The following is a 17,541-nucleotide window of genomic DNA, read 5'->3' as shown; positions in this document are numbered from 1 at the left end:
AGATGCTAAAACATTTAGTAAAGGATAAGCAGAAACTGAGAGTAAAGCTACTAGAAAACGAGCCAGGGAGAGGGTAAGGGGGAGAGAGTCAGAGAGAGAGACAAGATACAGCTGCTGGCTAGGGTTTTCAGAAGGAGAAGGGAAAAAAAACGGCCTGAATATGGCAACAAAGGCAACGCTGTCTATATACTTCATTGTCTATGGTACACAACTGTAGAAGAATGAATACTGACCAACTAAGAAGGCTACAAGGAAAACTGTCCTCAGATTTCAGTGAGAAAAAGAAAGGAAGGTATAGAAAAAATATTGTGGGTTGGGCGTGTGGCTTATATCTGCAATCCCAGCACTTTGGGAGGCTGAGGCAGGAGGATTTCTTGACTCCAAGAGTTCCAGACCAGCCTGGGCAACATAGTAAGACCCTATGTCCACAATTTTTTTTTTTTTTTTTTTTTTTTGGAAAAATTAGCCAGGTGAATAATCCCAGCTACTCAGTTACTCAGGAGGCTGAGGTGAGAAGATTGCTTGAGCCCAGGAGGTTGAGACTGACATGAGCTTGGTTTGCAACACTACATGCCAGCCTGGGTGAAAATGTGAGATCCCGTCTCTAAAAACTAAAAAATTAACATAAAAAATTAAAGAAAAAGAAAATATATTGTGGATACTTGGAAAATATTCTGTGGACAAAATGAGATACAGAAGACACAGTGGAAGAATATTGGATATTAAGAAATATTGGAGGTTGTGCAGAGCATTATGGGGCTAAGTTTCCTTTAATCAGGTATGCCAGGAAGACTTAAAGATTTCATGATGTTAATTCAAATTTTATGTGCATATGTCTGTATTAACTTATTATATTTTATATGGAAATTAATAATCCAAGGAAGGAAAAAAGTTTATACTTATGAGAACATATGTTCTTACATGAGGCACTTAAGGGGCCAGATTACAGTATACCTCCTGTCACCTACAACAGTACCCCAGAATGTAAAGTCGTATTAATAGTATCAAAAGTTACTCTTCATGAGAAAATGGCAACAATGTCCTAGATATTTTTAATAGTCATATAGTTTATGACCAGAATCTGAAGTTAAAAACTATATTTAAACTTTAAAAAACTTTTTCCTATGTTAAATTTCAGAATGATGGATTCAAAAGTTAGCCTTATAAATGTGACTATTGATTTCAAGCAAAGAAAAATGTAGCAGCCCAGCTTTTGAGAAAATTAACTCCAAAAGATTAAGCTTTCCTGTTGAATATTATTGAGTGACCAACTGGAAGCATTCCATTAATTAATAAATTCCTCATGCAAATATGTGATTGCTATTTTAAAAATCATTTTTCAAAATTAACAAGAAAATATAATTTTATTATATGTTGAAATATGTATACCTATGCATTTCTGCAAATTCAGTGTTCTATTTCAAAGTCACAGTGCATACATACTTAATTAGTTGTATTTGTGACATAAACTGAAAACCTTAAGTTTACCCATGACTGACATGGTGAGATTTATCACAAGCCAAATTTTAAAAATGCTGAAACTGACTTGCAGGTGGGGGTGGGGGAAGGTATGTTAATACATCAAATTGAAATTTAAGTAGTGTAAGTTATAATATAAATTCAGTGAGTAGAAAACAGAAAAAAAAATACAATAAGCTGAGAATATAAAAGAGAACATCATTATCCCTTGAAATATCTCAGAATCTGGGAGGAGAAAATAAAAGGCTTAGAAAGCAAAATTCTCGGTACCACAACATTTCTGATTTTTAAAAACATAGTATTCATATTTTTCTAATATCTATTCAGTGGCATATTTTACAAAGTTTTCTCCCAATTAATTTGGTTAAATAGTTGATTTTCAGACTTGAAAAATTGTTATATTAGAAAGACACCAGGTGGCTTAATGAAACTTCATTTCCTGGTTCATTTCCTCATTTTACTCTAAGCAGTAAAAGTTTGATCCTCCTGATATGTTGAGAATATTGGAGTCATTGCATTCAGTAAAAATTGAGAGAGAGAGAGAGAGAGAATGTTTGTGTGTGTAAAATGGCAATATTAATAATGTAGTTCATGATAATCTTCAAAGCCAGTACGTGACTTTGGTGAATAAACACTTTCCACTCTACACAAGTGGGAAGTATGGTGGAGAATTCAGAAACCTACATGTCAGGTCACAATGACTTTCCCTTCTGAACTTCCATCCAAGAGGTGATCAAGGACTCTAGGAAGCATCACTGGAGCTGTGTCCTGCAGCGCCGTGGACAATGCCACCTGTGTAAGTGAAGTGGAATACAGAGTCCTGTAGATTTAGCACTGCCTTTGGAGGAATTTCCAAATGTCTATTCTGTGAGCTCCTAACAAAACCCAGCACTACTAACTTCATACCAACACTCACAGTCAACCCACTCTGATCTACCTTTGAGGCCGTTAAAATTAATCCCTGATTACCATTACCTCAGATACCCCAGGAAGTCAGCAGTTTCCAAGTCATCCCTCAATGTGTGATTCTTTTTCCCCAAGCAGCTCTGTACACTTCTTTCATATTCTGCTTAGGAATCTCTTTCCTTTGACTGTAAACTCTCAAGTGGTGGCTATTCTCTCTCCCTCTTCTCTCACAGCTCAATGTCTACATGTTGTATAGTTGTCTTTATCTTTTCCTCATGCCCTATCCTCCTTAAAAGCCTTACTTATTTGAAGATGATGCCATCAAACCATGCTACCCATATCTTCTCCTTGTCATAGTCATAGCTAACCTTCCTGAGCATCCCCTCTAATTCTTTAACATTTAACATCTGACTTGTTATATCTTTCTCTAATGTAATCCCAACCTTACTTTCTTTGTTTGTTTGTCTGTTTTGAGACAGGGTTTCACTCTTGTTGCCCAGGCTGGAGTGCAATGGTGTGCTCTAGGCTCACCACAACCTCCACCTCCTGGGTTCTATGGATTCTCCTGCCTCAGCCTCCCGAGTAGCTGAGATTACAGGCATGTGCCGCCATGCCTGACTAATTTTGTATTTTTAGTAGAGACAGTGTTTCTCCATGTTGGTCAAGCTGGTCTTGAACTCCTGACCTCAGGTGATCCTCCCGCCTCAGCCTCCCAAAGTGCTAGGATTACAGGCATGAGCCACCACGCCCAGCAATCCCAACCTTACTTTGTTATTTTTTCCAACTTTATTGAAGCATAATTGACAAAGTTATATAAATTTAAAGTGTAAAACGTGATAATGATTTGGTATACTATATATTGTGAAATGATTACCCTTAGTTAACATATCTGTCACCTTGCACAGTTATCATTTGTATATGTGGGGGGATAGCAGGTAAGATCTATTCTCTCAACAAATTTCAAGTATGCAATGCAACATTTTTAGCTATAGTCATTACTTTGAACATTAATTCCCCAGAGGTTATTCATCTTTTTTGTCTTTTTTTTACTTGATACATACCGTTTGTACATATTTATGAGATACATGTGATATTTCGTTTCATGCTTAGAATATGTGATGATCAAGTCAGATTTAGGGCATCCATCACTTCCGGTATTTACCATTTCTATGTCTTGGAAACATTTCAAGTTCTTTCTTCTAACTGTACTGAAATATACAATATTATAACCCTTGGAACACCCTCCCCCATTTCTCTCAGCCCCAACTGCCTGAAAACCAGTATTCTGTTTCTATGACTTTGACTTTAAAAAATTTTACATATTAGTTAGATGATACAATGTTTGTCTTTCTCTGTCTGATTTATTTCACTTAGCATAATGCACTCAACATTCATCCATGCTGTCGCAGATGACAGAATTTCCTTCTTTATGTGGCTGTGCAATATTACATACATACACATGCAAACACATCACATTCTCTTTATCACAATAGCCAAGGCATGGAGAACACCTAAGTGTCTTCATTATTTCAATATCTGCAAAGTTTATTTATTTGCAACATTAGCATCTCCTAGGAGTATATTGTCTCAACTCAAAGATCTGAATTTTCCCTCTAACTCTACAACCTACTCCCACTCTAGTATGCTATATACTACCATAATATATAACTATATTATCTTCACAATGTTAACTTACATAATCTTGATGTTAAGTATTTTATATTCTATGCACAGCCTCATTTCTCTTTCTAATTTACTCCTTGTAGTTCTTTTCTCCCCTAGTGCTTATTCCATCCCACAATCCATTGACCCTACCAACATTTCAGTGTCTGTCATCCCCAACATATTCTCTACTGCCTCCTTGTGTGAATTAGATTACACCTTTTACTTCTATAATCACTTATTGCATACACCCTTAAATCACTCTCTTTCCCCTCCATTGTCATACCCTGGTCAAGGCTCAATCCTACTTTAATTCAATACCCTAACTATTTCTGATGGGCATATGAGTAAACTACACTGGGTTTGAGATTGACACACATGATTGTAGACTGAACTTACTTTAAATTCATGTTCACTTACTTCAAGGAGATGCTGTAGCATGTCAGTAACACTCTATTTTCCTCATACTCACTTTGATTGCCATTTCATCAGACATTGCTGCTTATTTCACCTGAGTCCATCAGAAGACACTTTCCAAATGATTCAACAACCACACATTTAAGCAACCTATTCTACTGTTCCTTCCATTACAATTCATTTAACATCTGCCATCCTATCTAAGCTAACTCCTCTGCTTGTGCCCTATATCCCAACCCACTTCTACTACTACCTAAAAATAAACTATTTTGAACTTTCCTTAGTTGCCAGTTTATTAGCTTCTCTAATAATTGTCTGTATTTTTCTCATCTTAACTCATGGAGTCCTTTTAAATCTCATATTCTAATCCATTAACTCCCTCAAATATGAGTGTCCCAAGTCTCAGTCTAAAACCTTCTCATGTTCCTATCTGGGCTCAGTGTGACGTAATTTCATTGAGTTACCTGTTTTGATTTCTATTTTTTCTAAGCTAACTTATTTATTTATTTATTTATTTATTTATTTATTTATTTATTTTACATTTAGGGACTACAAGTGTAGTGTTTGTTTGTTTGTTTGCTTGTTTTTTGTTATTTTAACATGGATATATTACATAGTGGTGACGTCTGGGCTTTTAGTGTACCCATAACCCAAATAGTGAACATTTTACCCAATAGTACATATTTCATTCTTACACCCTCTCCTACCATCCCACCTTTTAGAATCTCCAATATCTATTATTCTACCCTGTATGTCAATGTGTACCCATTGTCTAGTTCCCACTTTTAAGTGAAAAGTTAGGCTTTTTACTTTCTGGTTCTGAGTCATTTCATTTATGATAAGGGTCTCCAGTTCCATCCATGCTACACAAAGATATGATTTTATTATTTTGGGTGCCTAAGTTGTATTTCATGGTGTGTGTGTGTGTGTGTGTGTGTGTGTGTGTGTGTGTGTGTGTCATTTTTCATCCAGTCATCCATTGATGGACACTTAGGCTGATTCCATGACTTTGCTATTGTGGATGGTACTGTGATAAACATATAGTGCAGATGCTATTTTGATATAATGATTTATTTTCTTTTGGGTAGATATCCAGTAGTAGGATTGCTGGATCAAATGGTAGTTCTATTTTTAGCTCTTTGAGAAATCTTCCTACTGTTTTCCATAGAGATGTACTAATTTATTTTTCTATCAACAGTGTGTAAGCATACCCTTCTCTCTGTATCCTTGTCAACATCTGTTGTTTCTTGACTTTTTAGTAATAACCATTCTGATTGGTGTAAAATGGCATCTCACTGTGGTTTTATGTATTTATCTGATGATTAAAGATGTTGAGCATTTTTTTATATATTTGTTGGCTGCTTGTATGTCTTCTTCAAATAAAAATATTTATTCATGCCTTTTGCTGACTTTTAGTGGGGTTATTTGATTTTTTCCTTACTGAGGTGCTTGAGTTTCTTGTAGATTCTGGATATTAGCCTTTCGATGGATGGTTTCCTTGAAAATGTTTCTCCTATTCTATAGGTTGTCTGTTTATTCTGTTGACTTAAAATTATACTACAAGGTTACAGTAACCAAAACAGCATGGTATTGATATAAAAAATAGACACATAAAATCATGAAACAGAATAGAGAACCACATACCTACAACAAATTGATCTTTGACAAAGTCAACAAAAATATACACTGGGGAAAGAACATCCTATTCAATAAATAGTGCTGGGAAAAATAAAGAATTACATGCAGAAGAATAAAACTAGACCCCTATCTCTTACCATATTCAAAAATTAACTCAAGTTAGATTACAAACTTAAACATAAGACCTGTCATTACAAAAATCCTAGGAAAATAAATAAATAAATAAATAAAAAACACTAAGAGAAATTCTTCCAGACACTGGCCTAGGCAAATAATTAATGACTAAGTTATCAAAAGGAAATGCAACAAAAACAAAAATAGACCAAAATTGAATATAATTAAAATGAAGGTTTCTGCACAGCAAGTTTCCTGGTTTTAAATGTCATGTCTCTGGCACTGGTTTCCAAATTTATATATTTAGCCCTGATAATTTCTCTAAAATGGAAACATACTTGATATCTACTTCAGTATCTCTACTTGGCTCTTATAGGTGTCTTGTCTAATGCTTTCAAAACTGACATCTTGTTTTCCTCTTCTGACAACCAGGCCCTTTTTTCTACAGACTTTTCCATTTTGGAAATGGTATTAGAAAACTGTTTAGGTTTATTTCCCAACCTTTCAATTGAGCAAACAACCTTAGAGTTACCCTTGACTTATTTATGTTACTTCACATCTAATCTTTCAGCAAAAGATTGAATTATTCTTAGAAATATATTCCATATCTGATCCTTAATTACCATAATCACAAGTCATCTCGATGGCAGTGTCAGTCACCACCAACTCTGGGCTACATAGTCACAGTAGTTTTCTAAGTGGTCTCCTTTCCATTGAGAACATACACCAACACTCTATTCAATAAAATTGAGTCAGAGTGATCATTTAAAGCAGTATCTGCCTACTAGAATGTAAGTTTCTTATGAAAATAGTTTCTTGTCTCTTTAAATTTTTTTGGTCTTTTTAATGGTTGCAGAAGAGTTTTACTTAGAGTAGGAAAGTTTCTGAAAAATATATAAATATTCTTTAAATTAAATAAATTAGTCATTTAATGTCACAGCCCAAGTCAAGACCTTCTATTTCAATCATAAAGATACAAAATAATTATTACATATAAATTACATAATGCATCAAATAAATTAGTTAGAAAATATTCTATACATAGCATAGTAAAATAATTTAGAAATACAAAAATGAGGTGGCATGTCCAAGATGGCTGAATAGGAACAGCTCCAGCCTCCAGCTCCCAGCGTGAGCGACACAGAAGACAGGTGATTTCTGCATTTTCAACTGAGGTACCAGGTTCATCTCACTGGGGAGTGCTGGACAATCGGCGCTGGTCAGCTGGTGCCGCCCGACCAGGGAGCTGAAGCAGGGCGAGGCATCACCTCACCTGGGAAGTGCAAGGGGGAAGGGAATCCCTTTTCCTAGCCAAGGGAAACTGAGACACACAACACCTGGAAAAATGGGTAACTCCAACCCTAATACTGCGCTTTACAAAGGGTCTTAGCAAAGGGCACACCAGGAGATTATATCCCACACCTGCCCCAGAGGGTCCCACGCCCATGGAGCCTCCCTCATTGCTAGCACAGCAGTCTGAGATCTAACTGCAAGGCAGCAGCGAGGCTGGGAGAGGGGCGCCCGCCATTGCTGAGGCTTAAGTAGGTAAACAAAGCTGCCATCCAAAGGAACGCAGCTGACAGGCCTTGCCATCTCTGTGAACTCTTAGATTTTGAAGACAAAATTTATTCTTTTACTCCTCTTAGCTTGAGTAAGGCTTTAGACAATTGATAAATGTTAGAAAAAACTGAAAAGGGAGATATCTGACTCCCAGCTAAAAAGGTATACGTGGACTTCGAAATTTAAGGTATTTGTAATTCAAGTTTATAATCATTTTCATCCAAATTACTATATAATGCAAGACTTTTTAGTAAACAACATATTTATTGGAAAAATTTCTTATTCCCAACTCATTTCTTACTATGTGAATAGGAGCATAAAAAAATACTTATCTACAAAATAGTAAGCTATTTATCACAAATTACTAGCCAGAAAACACTGCTTAGATTATATAATATTAATTCATTTGGATTTTGGATTGTGTGTCGGTTTCTAAAACAGACAGGCATAAAGGCAGTATAAAATGTTCAGCCACCACAATATAGACATTATTATTTGAAAACAACTCAGCCTTTATTTTGGGGATATTTATTAATATCTAAGTATTTATTTTGATCATACAAAGAGTAAATATGTATTTCTCCATGTTATGATACACTGCCATAATGTATTCCTTTTAAATAATCAAATATTGATGATATTTGATTAGATATTTAGTGGTACTTATTTAGACATAAATAATACTTGAAATTATACTGGGGGGTGCACCCAAGATGACCGAATAGGAACAGCTCAGGCCTGCAGCTCCCAGCGTGAGCAACACAGAAGATGGGAGATTTCTGCATTTTCAACTGAGGTACAGGGTCCATCTCACTGGGGCGTGTCGAACAGTTGGCGCTGGTCCGCGGTTGCAGCCCGTCCAGCAAGAGCTGAAGCAGGGCAAGGCATCACCTCACTTGGGAAGCGCAAGGGAGAAGGGAATTCCTTTTCCTAGCCAAAGGAAATTGAGACACACAACACCTGGAAAATCGGGGTAACTCCCACCCTAATACTGCACTTTACCAAGAGTCTTAGCAAATGGCATACCAGGAGATTATATCCCACACCTTGCCCAGAGGGTCCCATGCCCATGGAGCCTCCCTCATTGCTAGCACAGCAGTCTGAGATCTGACTGCAAGGTGGCAGTGAAGCTGGGGGAGGGGTGCCCACCATTGCTGGGCTTAAGTAGGTAAACAAAGCCTCCAGGAAGCTCGAACTGGGTGGAGCCCACCACAGCTCAAGGAGGCCGGCTTGCCTCTGTAGACTCCACCTCTGGGGACAGGGCATAGCTAAACAAAAAGCAACAGAAACCTTGGCAGAGGTAAATGCCCCTGTCTGACAGCTTTGAAGAGAGCAGTGGGTCTCCCAGCATGGAGGCTGAGATCTGAGAACGGACAGACTGCATGCTCAAGTGGGTTCCTGACCCCTGAGTAGCCTGACTGGGACACCTCCCCTACTAGGTGGAGACTGACACCTCACACCTCACACAGTGGGGTACACCCCTGACACGAAGCTTCCAGAGCCAGAATCAGACAGCAACACTGGCTGCTCAGCAATATTCTATCTTCTGCAGCCTCCGCTGCTGATACACAGGCAAAAAGGGTCTGGAGTGGACCTCTAGCAAACTCCAACAGACCTACAGCTGAGGGTCCTGACTATTAGAAGGAAATCTAACAAACAGAAAGGACACCCACACCAAAACCCCATCAGTGCCTCACCATCATCAAAGACCAAAGGTAGATAAAAACCAGAAAGATGGGGAAAAAGCAGTGCAGAAAAACTGGAAATTCAAAAAATCAGAGCACATTTCCCCCTCCAAAGGAACGCAGCTCATCGCCAGCAACAGAACAAAGCAGGACGGAGAATGACTTTGACAAATTGAGAGAAGAAGGCTTCAGTCGATCAAACTTCTCAGAGCTAAAGGAGGAACTACGTAACCAGTGCAAATAAACTAAAAACCTTGAAAAAAGAATGGATGAATGGATAACTAGAGTAATCAATGCAGAGAAGACCTTAAAAGAACTGATAGAGATGAAAACCATAACATTAACACGAGAACTACGTGACAAGTGCACAGGCTTCTGTAGCCAACTCAATTAACTGGAAGAAAGAGTAGCAGCGATTGAAGATCAAATGAATGAAATGAAGTGAGTAGAGAAGCGTGGAGAAAAAAGAGTAAAAAGAAATACAAAAATGAACAAAACACATTCTTCTTGAATATCTTACAGTAGAGTAGGGTTTTCTAGTAATTCAAAATCATTTTCATAAAGTAGTCAGCAATATTACAAAAATATTTGATTTTCTTTTAATAGATAACTAATAATTTAGTGCGCAACAAAACTACTTGTATGGCTAAAGATTAACCATTTACAATACGTGAGTAATCTAACTTAGTGGTTTGTAAAGAATTTCAGCATATTTACGTGGAAAGTTTTCAGTTATAAATAACATAATCCTAACTCAAACAGACTAAACCAATGCAGGGAATTATTGGCTCATATTGTTAAACTGTCTATAGGCAGTTCTTTCTTCCTAAAGAAATTGATCATTGTTCTGGCTCTGTTTTTAATCCTTTCAGATGTATATCTGTTTTGGCTTTGTCTCCTTGCTGAACTTCATGGTTGCAAAATGACCTCCAGTTGCACAATTACATGCTGCAACACAGTTTCTTAGTGTCACTGTAGAGTGTGACTTTCATTTCCCTTTAAAACCTCTAGTAGGAGTTTCATTGTTAATCTTAAGTGCAGACTTTCTTCCAAATGGTTAAAGTATCAACTTGCAAAAGTGCCAAATATACCTTGAAAAAATTTACCTTCTAGGGCCAAACAAGCAAGTAGGGGGTGAAAAAGTTATCTCACTTTTGTAGATGGAGAGCAGTAATGCTAGAGAAGAGTTAGAGGAATTATCTAGGAATTCCTAGTATTTGGATGGCTAAACCACCACCCAAATACTGGTCAACTATCCTTTTTTAAATATTTGTTGCATTTTTTGCAATTGTTGTATTTCACAAACTCCATATTATTTTCACATTATTATCCAAAGTATTACATAAACAATCAAATCATTCTTCTGTAATTTAAGAGAGTCGCCAAAATTGTATTCAATCTGTCTGATACCTCCAAGACATCAATTATTCCTTTTCCTTTCCTATCAGGCTCTACTTGTGTGCTACCTGCTCCCAGCTTTGCCACTTTTGATACTTTACAACTCTTTCTGCTCATAATAATAACATTTTTATGCTAACTTCCCATAGACATCTAAAGCTTTCAGTCTTCTAGGTGGTAAGGAATTTTCTGATTTTTAACTACAGGAGAAAATTAATTTATTTCTAATTGTATTGCTTTAAGTTACTAGGTACCAAATAAAAATTTCCATAACCAATGTTTCACTGTCTTTCTCAAGGAGGTAATTCTGCTTCAGTTTCTCTCTCATCTACCCATATAAATTTAGATCAATAGCATATATTCAGGTAGGAAACTAATATCATCATAATCACTCTATTCTTCTCCTTTCCACATTTGACTCCTTTTCACCTTAACACATATTTTTTTCTCCCAAATTCAGATGAGCAAAACTTCAGTAGAAAAGAATAGTTAAACTAGGTGGAAGGTATAAGACAATTTCCCACATTGATGCTGTTTAAGGCCAAGCTCATCTTGACTAACAGTTATCAAAGTATGGCGTCTCTAGATCAGGAGCATCAGCATCACTTACGACTTTGTTGGAAAGGTACATTTGCAATCCTCATTCCAGACCTATTAAATTATAAACACTAGAGACAAGGAACAACCATTGGTACTTTAGCTCTTCAAGAAGTTCTAATTTCAAAGTGTTAGAGTCACTGACCTCAGAAAACATACCTCATAAGTTAGTAACACACAGATAAATCCTTAACATAAAAGCATTGAAGTCAAGTCGTTTTTATTTATTATTATATTCACCAATATTCTTTGACTCATATGAGAACAGAAAAATAGATTTCAGGATTAATTTCCTGTCATTATTTTTCAACTTCACACTTAATTAATATTTATTATATCTCAATTATTTCACCTGAGCCAGAGTTAGCAATTTTCTTTCTAATCAGTCAGTTTTATGTTTGTAGAGGAGATGTGTCTGGTTTTTTTTGTTTGTATGTTTTTTAAGTTGATCACTTTTCTAAGTACATTCACTAATATACTAGCATATTAAGGCATAGAAATAGAATTGTAAATTAAAAGTAAATTTTTTTAAAGGGATAGCATTTAGGTTTACTGATGAATTAATACACGATTGAAGGTATGCAAAAATTTGACCGAATGGGTTAGAGTTTTCAGTATCTTGATATAATGATGAGGTTTATTGTCATTTCTTTTGAAAAAGTCACATTTCAAAAGGTTAAAAAAAAAAAAAAAAAAAAAACCTTTAAATTTGGATTCCTTTGAAATAGATTAAAGTATTGTACAGTGTGAAGTGGATGCATATTCTAAGTTTCTTTTCAGTGTGTTCCAAGGCTATTCTGTACCCCACATGTTAATTTTCTGCTTTTATGAATTATTCTAAAATTTTGAGGCTACTTACTGCTTTTCAATAATGCCCAACAGAATTTACTTTAAGCAGCCAGATAAAAGTCAAGCAAGTGTGAAGGGTACAAATTGTATTTCTTAATGATGTGAGAAAATGTCTATAAAGCTATTTAAAATTGACTAAATTATATGCCCAGATATTTAGGTCACTTCTGCCATTTATAAATGAGTAATCTGTGGAAAATTATTACTTAAAGAAATAATGAATTCCTAAAAGTCTGCCTAAAGACCCTAACTAATATCTATCTGCTGAGGTCTGTGAAATACAGGAAGAAATAGTTATTCTATTATTTTAAAATATTTCAACACTATGTGTATAATAGAAATAATGCTATGGAGACATACATCTCTCTTTTCTTTCTAGACCTTCAATTATTATTTGGTTATATTAAAACCTCCATTATGAAACAAAGTATTTGTTTTATAACCGTACACCTAAACTATGCTTGATAATTTCTCAAATATTTATTTTAAATTAATACCATAACAATTAACCCAAAACATGGAACAAAATTTTACTTTAAATTAAAATAGAATATTATATATAATTAAGTAAAAGTTAGGGTTAAAACCAGAACATCATTATATTTTTATTCACATGATTTAAAAATCCATATATTTTATATTAAAAATAAACAGAAAATTAATTATACCTGCAATGATAATCTTTTTCACATTTCTTAAATGTAGCATTATTCTTCAAAGGAAATGACTCACATGATGTTTGAAAGCTCTTACAAAGCAAATCTGTAAATATTGGTGAACAGATGCACATAACATCCTACGAAAGATTAAAAAACATTTTTACAAAGTAGTTTGGATATTTTAAAGGTAATGAATGGGTTCTTACCTGGAGAAGGGCTAAAACTATTTTCATGAACTTGGAGTAGAAATTATCTGTCAACATTGTGGCAGATTCTATTTTCCAAAATGTCACAACACCTTCTCCCATCTCACACAGTCTTCCTGCTATGTGAAATCAAAACTCCTCTATTATGAGTCAGGGTCTACATTCCCTTCCTCTTGAATGTAAGCAGGATTGTGACCATGGATAAAAGGATGCTTTAAACGCCATATAGATTCTATCTAATTATCTTAGGTTTCTTGCTCTTTGAACCCAGCCACCATGCTCTCAGGAAGTTCAGGCCACATGGAGAAATCATGTTTAGGGTTGTGGCTAAGAAGGAAAATAGAATTAAAGTACTTCTATGAATTAATAGTTAAGCACACATCCGTTAAAAGTCACGTCTTAAGATTCCTTTAACTAGTAAAGAATGTGTTCAATTGTTCATTATTTTCAAGTTTAAAAGCAAAACATTTTAAATGATACTATTAATAGTTCTTCATAGATTATTGTACTAGTTTTTTATTTATATAACAACTTTTTATTTATATAGCAAATTATTACATACTTAGTAGCTTAAAGCAACAACAACAACAACAAATCATTTTCTTAGAGTTCCAGAGGCCATAAGTCTGAAAAGTTTCAGAAGGGCTAAAACCAAGATGTCTGCGGTGTCCCTTCTGTAGGCTCTGCAGGAAAATGTTCCCCTCACTTTTCCAGCTTATTCTAGAAGCTGCATTCATTTTTTTTTTTTTTTTTTTATGGTCCCTTCCTCCATGTTTAAAACCAGCCTCATTACATCATCGAATCTCCCTTTGACTCTGATTCTTCCATCTCTCTCCTCTATTTTAAAGGACCCTTGTGATTACACTGGATCCACCCAAATAATCCAGGATAACATCAGCTGATTAGCAGCCTTTATTCCATCTGCAATCTTAATTTCCTCTTGCTGGGTAACATAGCACAGGCACATATTCCCAGGATTAGTGCATAGACATGTTTATTCATTTTATTTTTATTTTATCTTTTGGTGCAGGATGAGGGGCATAGTCTGCCTACTACAATAATAGTTTCCTTGATTTTTAGAAGAAGCATGTATTATTGCTCTTTGCCCCTGTATCTCCAAATATTTGGGTCTAGTATATTGTACATTGGTAACAAATCTTTGCGCATGGTAGAAGTAATTTCAGGTGGAGTAAAAAATGTTCTTCTATAAGCTTTTATCTGTATATTATGTTCTATATAATTTAACTAATTCTTCTCAGCAAAAGTTCAGCAATTTTTTTTTTATAAAATAGACAGTTCTCCAGGGAAAAAAAATTCTTTTCAGAGTGTTAGTAACAAAACGTTCAGGAGGTTGGAAAAGTAAACTCTTAAATTTCTTTAAAGAGTTAATGATAAATATGAGTCTAAATTGAAAGACAGTAATTTGTGAGAACTGCTAACAAAATATTTCCTACTCTTATTTATTCAAATGTTAAAATGAAAAGTTAAAGTATAACAATATTGAATAACTAAAAGATGAACAAAATGCAGTAAGTAAAAATGAAGAGTATACAAATTTATATTCTTTTAAAAGGCAGAATACCAATGGAAGAGCAAATTTTTTCCTATATAAATAGGAAAAACTAAAATAAGTAGATTAGTCTTGCTTTTCTGAGTTTAACAATTAAACTACCTTATTGAGAATTCTAATTATTTATTCTTTTCAAATTGCTTGGTAGTAGTAAAAAAAATTTGAAGCCACTCACTTGTATGTTAGATTGAGACTTACATTTGATATTTTGATGCCGTCGGTACCATTCTCACACAGTATTAATGAACACTCACTGACATCAGTTTCACCATTTTGGCTGGAAGGTCCTTTTGGGCATTCATAAGTGTAAGCAGAGCTGCTATTTGGGCAAATTCCTCTTTTCCAACAGAGCAGAGAAACACAAGGTTTTGTTGACACCTCACAGAATGGACCTTAAAAAATCACACACAAGAAAGACATAAAAGAAAAGGAAGGAAGGAAAGAAGAAATGAACATAGATATGTAGCAAAACATTCTAGAAAATTTCTCTAGAGTTCATGAAATATTTTTCTTTAACAAATTTATTGCAGTGTAAGTTATATATTATAAAATTCATTCACTGCAATTCTACAATTCAATAAATTTTGCAAATGTATAGAGCTACTCAAGCATCATCAGAATGCAGTTTTAGCAAAATTCCATTACCCAGAGAAGAGCTCTGTTGTTGTCAATCTTTGTACCCAAACCCACTTCCAGGCATTTCATTAGAAAGGTATGATGGAGTATGTGGTCTTTTGTGATTGACTTCTTTTGCATAGCATTTTTTAAAAAGAATTTTCATATTGTATCATGTATGAGTAGTTGGTACTTTATATTGCTAAAGAATAATTCACAATATACACAACATTTTGTTAATCCATTCATCCTTCAGTGGACATCTGTTTTCAATTTTTGGTTCCTATGAATCATGAATTCATATACAATTATTTGAGGGAATAGATATTTTCATATTTCTTGAAAAGATTCCCAGGAGTGGAATTGCTGGATTTTATGGAATATTCATGTTTAACATTTTAGGAAACTGCTAACCTGTTTTCCAAACTAGCTGTGCCATATTAACATTCTCATCAGCAATGTGTCAGATTTATGTTTCTCCACATTCTTGCCAAGATTTGATATTGTCCGTTTTCTTTATTGTAGTCATTCTAGTGAATGTACAATTGTATCTCACAGTGGCTTCAATTTGCATTCACTAATGACTAATTATTTTGAGCATCTTCTGGTATGTGTATTACTCATGTGTGTATCTTCAAAAATGACATGTCTATTTAAATCTATTAACTATTTTTAAATTGAGCTATCAGCTTTCTTATGATTCAGAACATTCTTTGAGTGGGTTCTTTGTATATATTGAATAAAAGTCCTTTATGAAAATACTTGAAAGTATTTTCTCCTTGCCTTGCCTTTCCATTTTCTCACTTGTTGACATTTGGATAGCAAAAGTTTTTATTGAATGAAACCCAATTTATTAACTTTTCCTTTATTTAATTAAGTCCATTTTGTCATTTTTATATCATATCTTTTGGTGTCATATAATTGGTGTCAAATAATATTTTGCCTAACCCAAGGTCATGAAGACATTTTAATATATTTTATAATTTTAATATATTTTATAATTTCAGCTCCTCTGTTTAGATTCCTAATCCATTTGATTTATTTTTTATATGATGTGGGATAATTATTTAGATTATGTGGTTCACATATACACATAGAATTGTTATGACACTTTTTTCTTTTAAGACTGTCCTTTCCTCATTTGTTTGTTTGTTTAGCGACTGTTAAAACTGACCTATGATAAATATGAAAGTTGATTTCTGGCATATCAATTATTTTTTCCTGATTTATATGCCTTTTTATGTGCAATAATCCACTGACCAGAAAAATACATAATGCATATAGCTATATGGTAGGTTTTGAAATTGGGTAGTTATTCAACCTTTCCTTCTTTTTTTCCAAAAATCATTTTAGCTATGCTATGGATTGTTTTTGTAGCTTCCTATAAATTTTTCTATGAGCTTGTCAATTTCTACACAAAGCCTGCTGGAATATTATTAGGAATTTTATTAAATCAATAGATAAAATTGGGAAAAATTTCCATCCTGACAAGATTCAATTCCAATCAATGAATATGCAACGTATCTCCATCTTTTTTACTATTCTTGCAATTTTCTCAACATTGTTGCATAGCTTTAAGTTAAAGTCTTGCATTTATTTGTTAAATTCATATCTAAGCATTTTGATGGTCTTGTAACTAGAATTGCTTTCTTAATTTTATTTTTGAATTTTATTTTTATTTATTTATTTTTTTCAGTCAGAGTCTCACTGTGTTACCCAGGCTGGAGTGCAGTGGCACGATCTCAGCTCACCACAACCTCAGCCTCCTGCGTTCAAGTGATTCTCCTGCCTCAGCCTCCCAAGTAGCTGGGACCACAGGCATGCACCACCATGCCTGGGTAATTTTTGTATTTTTAGTAGAGATGGGGTTTCACTATGTTGGCCAGGCTGGTCTCGAACTCCTGACCTTGTAAGCTGCCCGCCTCGGCCTCTCAAAGTGCTGGGATTACAGGTGTGAGCCACCACACCCAGCCTTGAAATATTGTTTTTAATATATAGAGAAAGGCAAATGACTTGTGTATATTAGCTTGTAATCTGAAAACTTTATAAACCCGGTTACTAGGGGGATTCCTTAGGATTTTCTACATATTAGATTATGTAATTTGTGAATAAAGACAGTTTTACTGCTTTCCTTTCAACCAATATGTCCGTGTGTGTGTGTGTGTGTGTGTGTGTGTGTGTGTCTA

General features: G+C 34.8%; 1 protein-coding gene across 14 annotated transcripts in view; it reads right to left on the bottom strand.

Moving 5' to 3' along the window:
• Positions 1–17,541, bottom strand: part of EYS (eyes shut homolog) — a 413,676-nt gene that overhangs the window by 73,693 nt on the left and 322,442 nt on the right. For all 14 annotated transcript variants that reach the window (XM_065543880.1, XM_065543879.1, XM_065543882.1 and 11 more), the window contains 2 exons: positions 14,939–15,132; positions 12,974–13,101 (listed from right to left, as the gene is read on the bottom strand). In XM_065543880.1, coding sequence (XP_065399952.1) covers positions 12,974–13,101; positions 14,939–15,132 — 322 coding nt within the window. The remainder of the gene's footprint in view (positions 1–12,973; positions 13,102–14,938; positions 15,133–17,541) is intronic.

This window comes from Macaca fascicularis, chromosome 4, assembly GCF_037993035.2.
Source record: "Macaca fascicularis isolate 582-1 chromosome 4, T2T-MFA8v1.1".
NCBI classification, from domain to species: Eukaryota; Metazoa; Chordata; class Mammalia; order Primates; family Cercopithecidae; genus Macaca; species Macaca fascicularis.
Note: the sequence above shows the minus strand (reverse complement) of the source record. Positions and strands in the feature narration are given on the sequence as shown.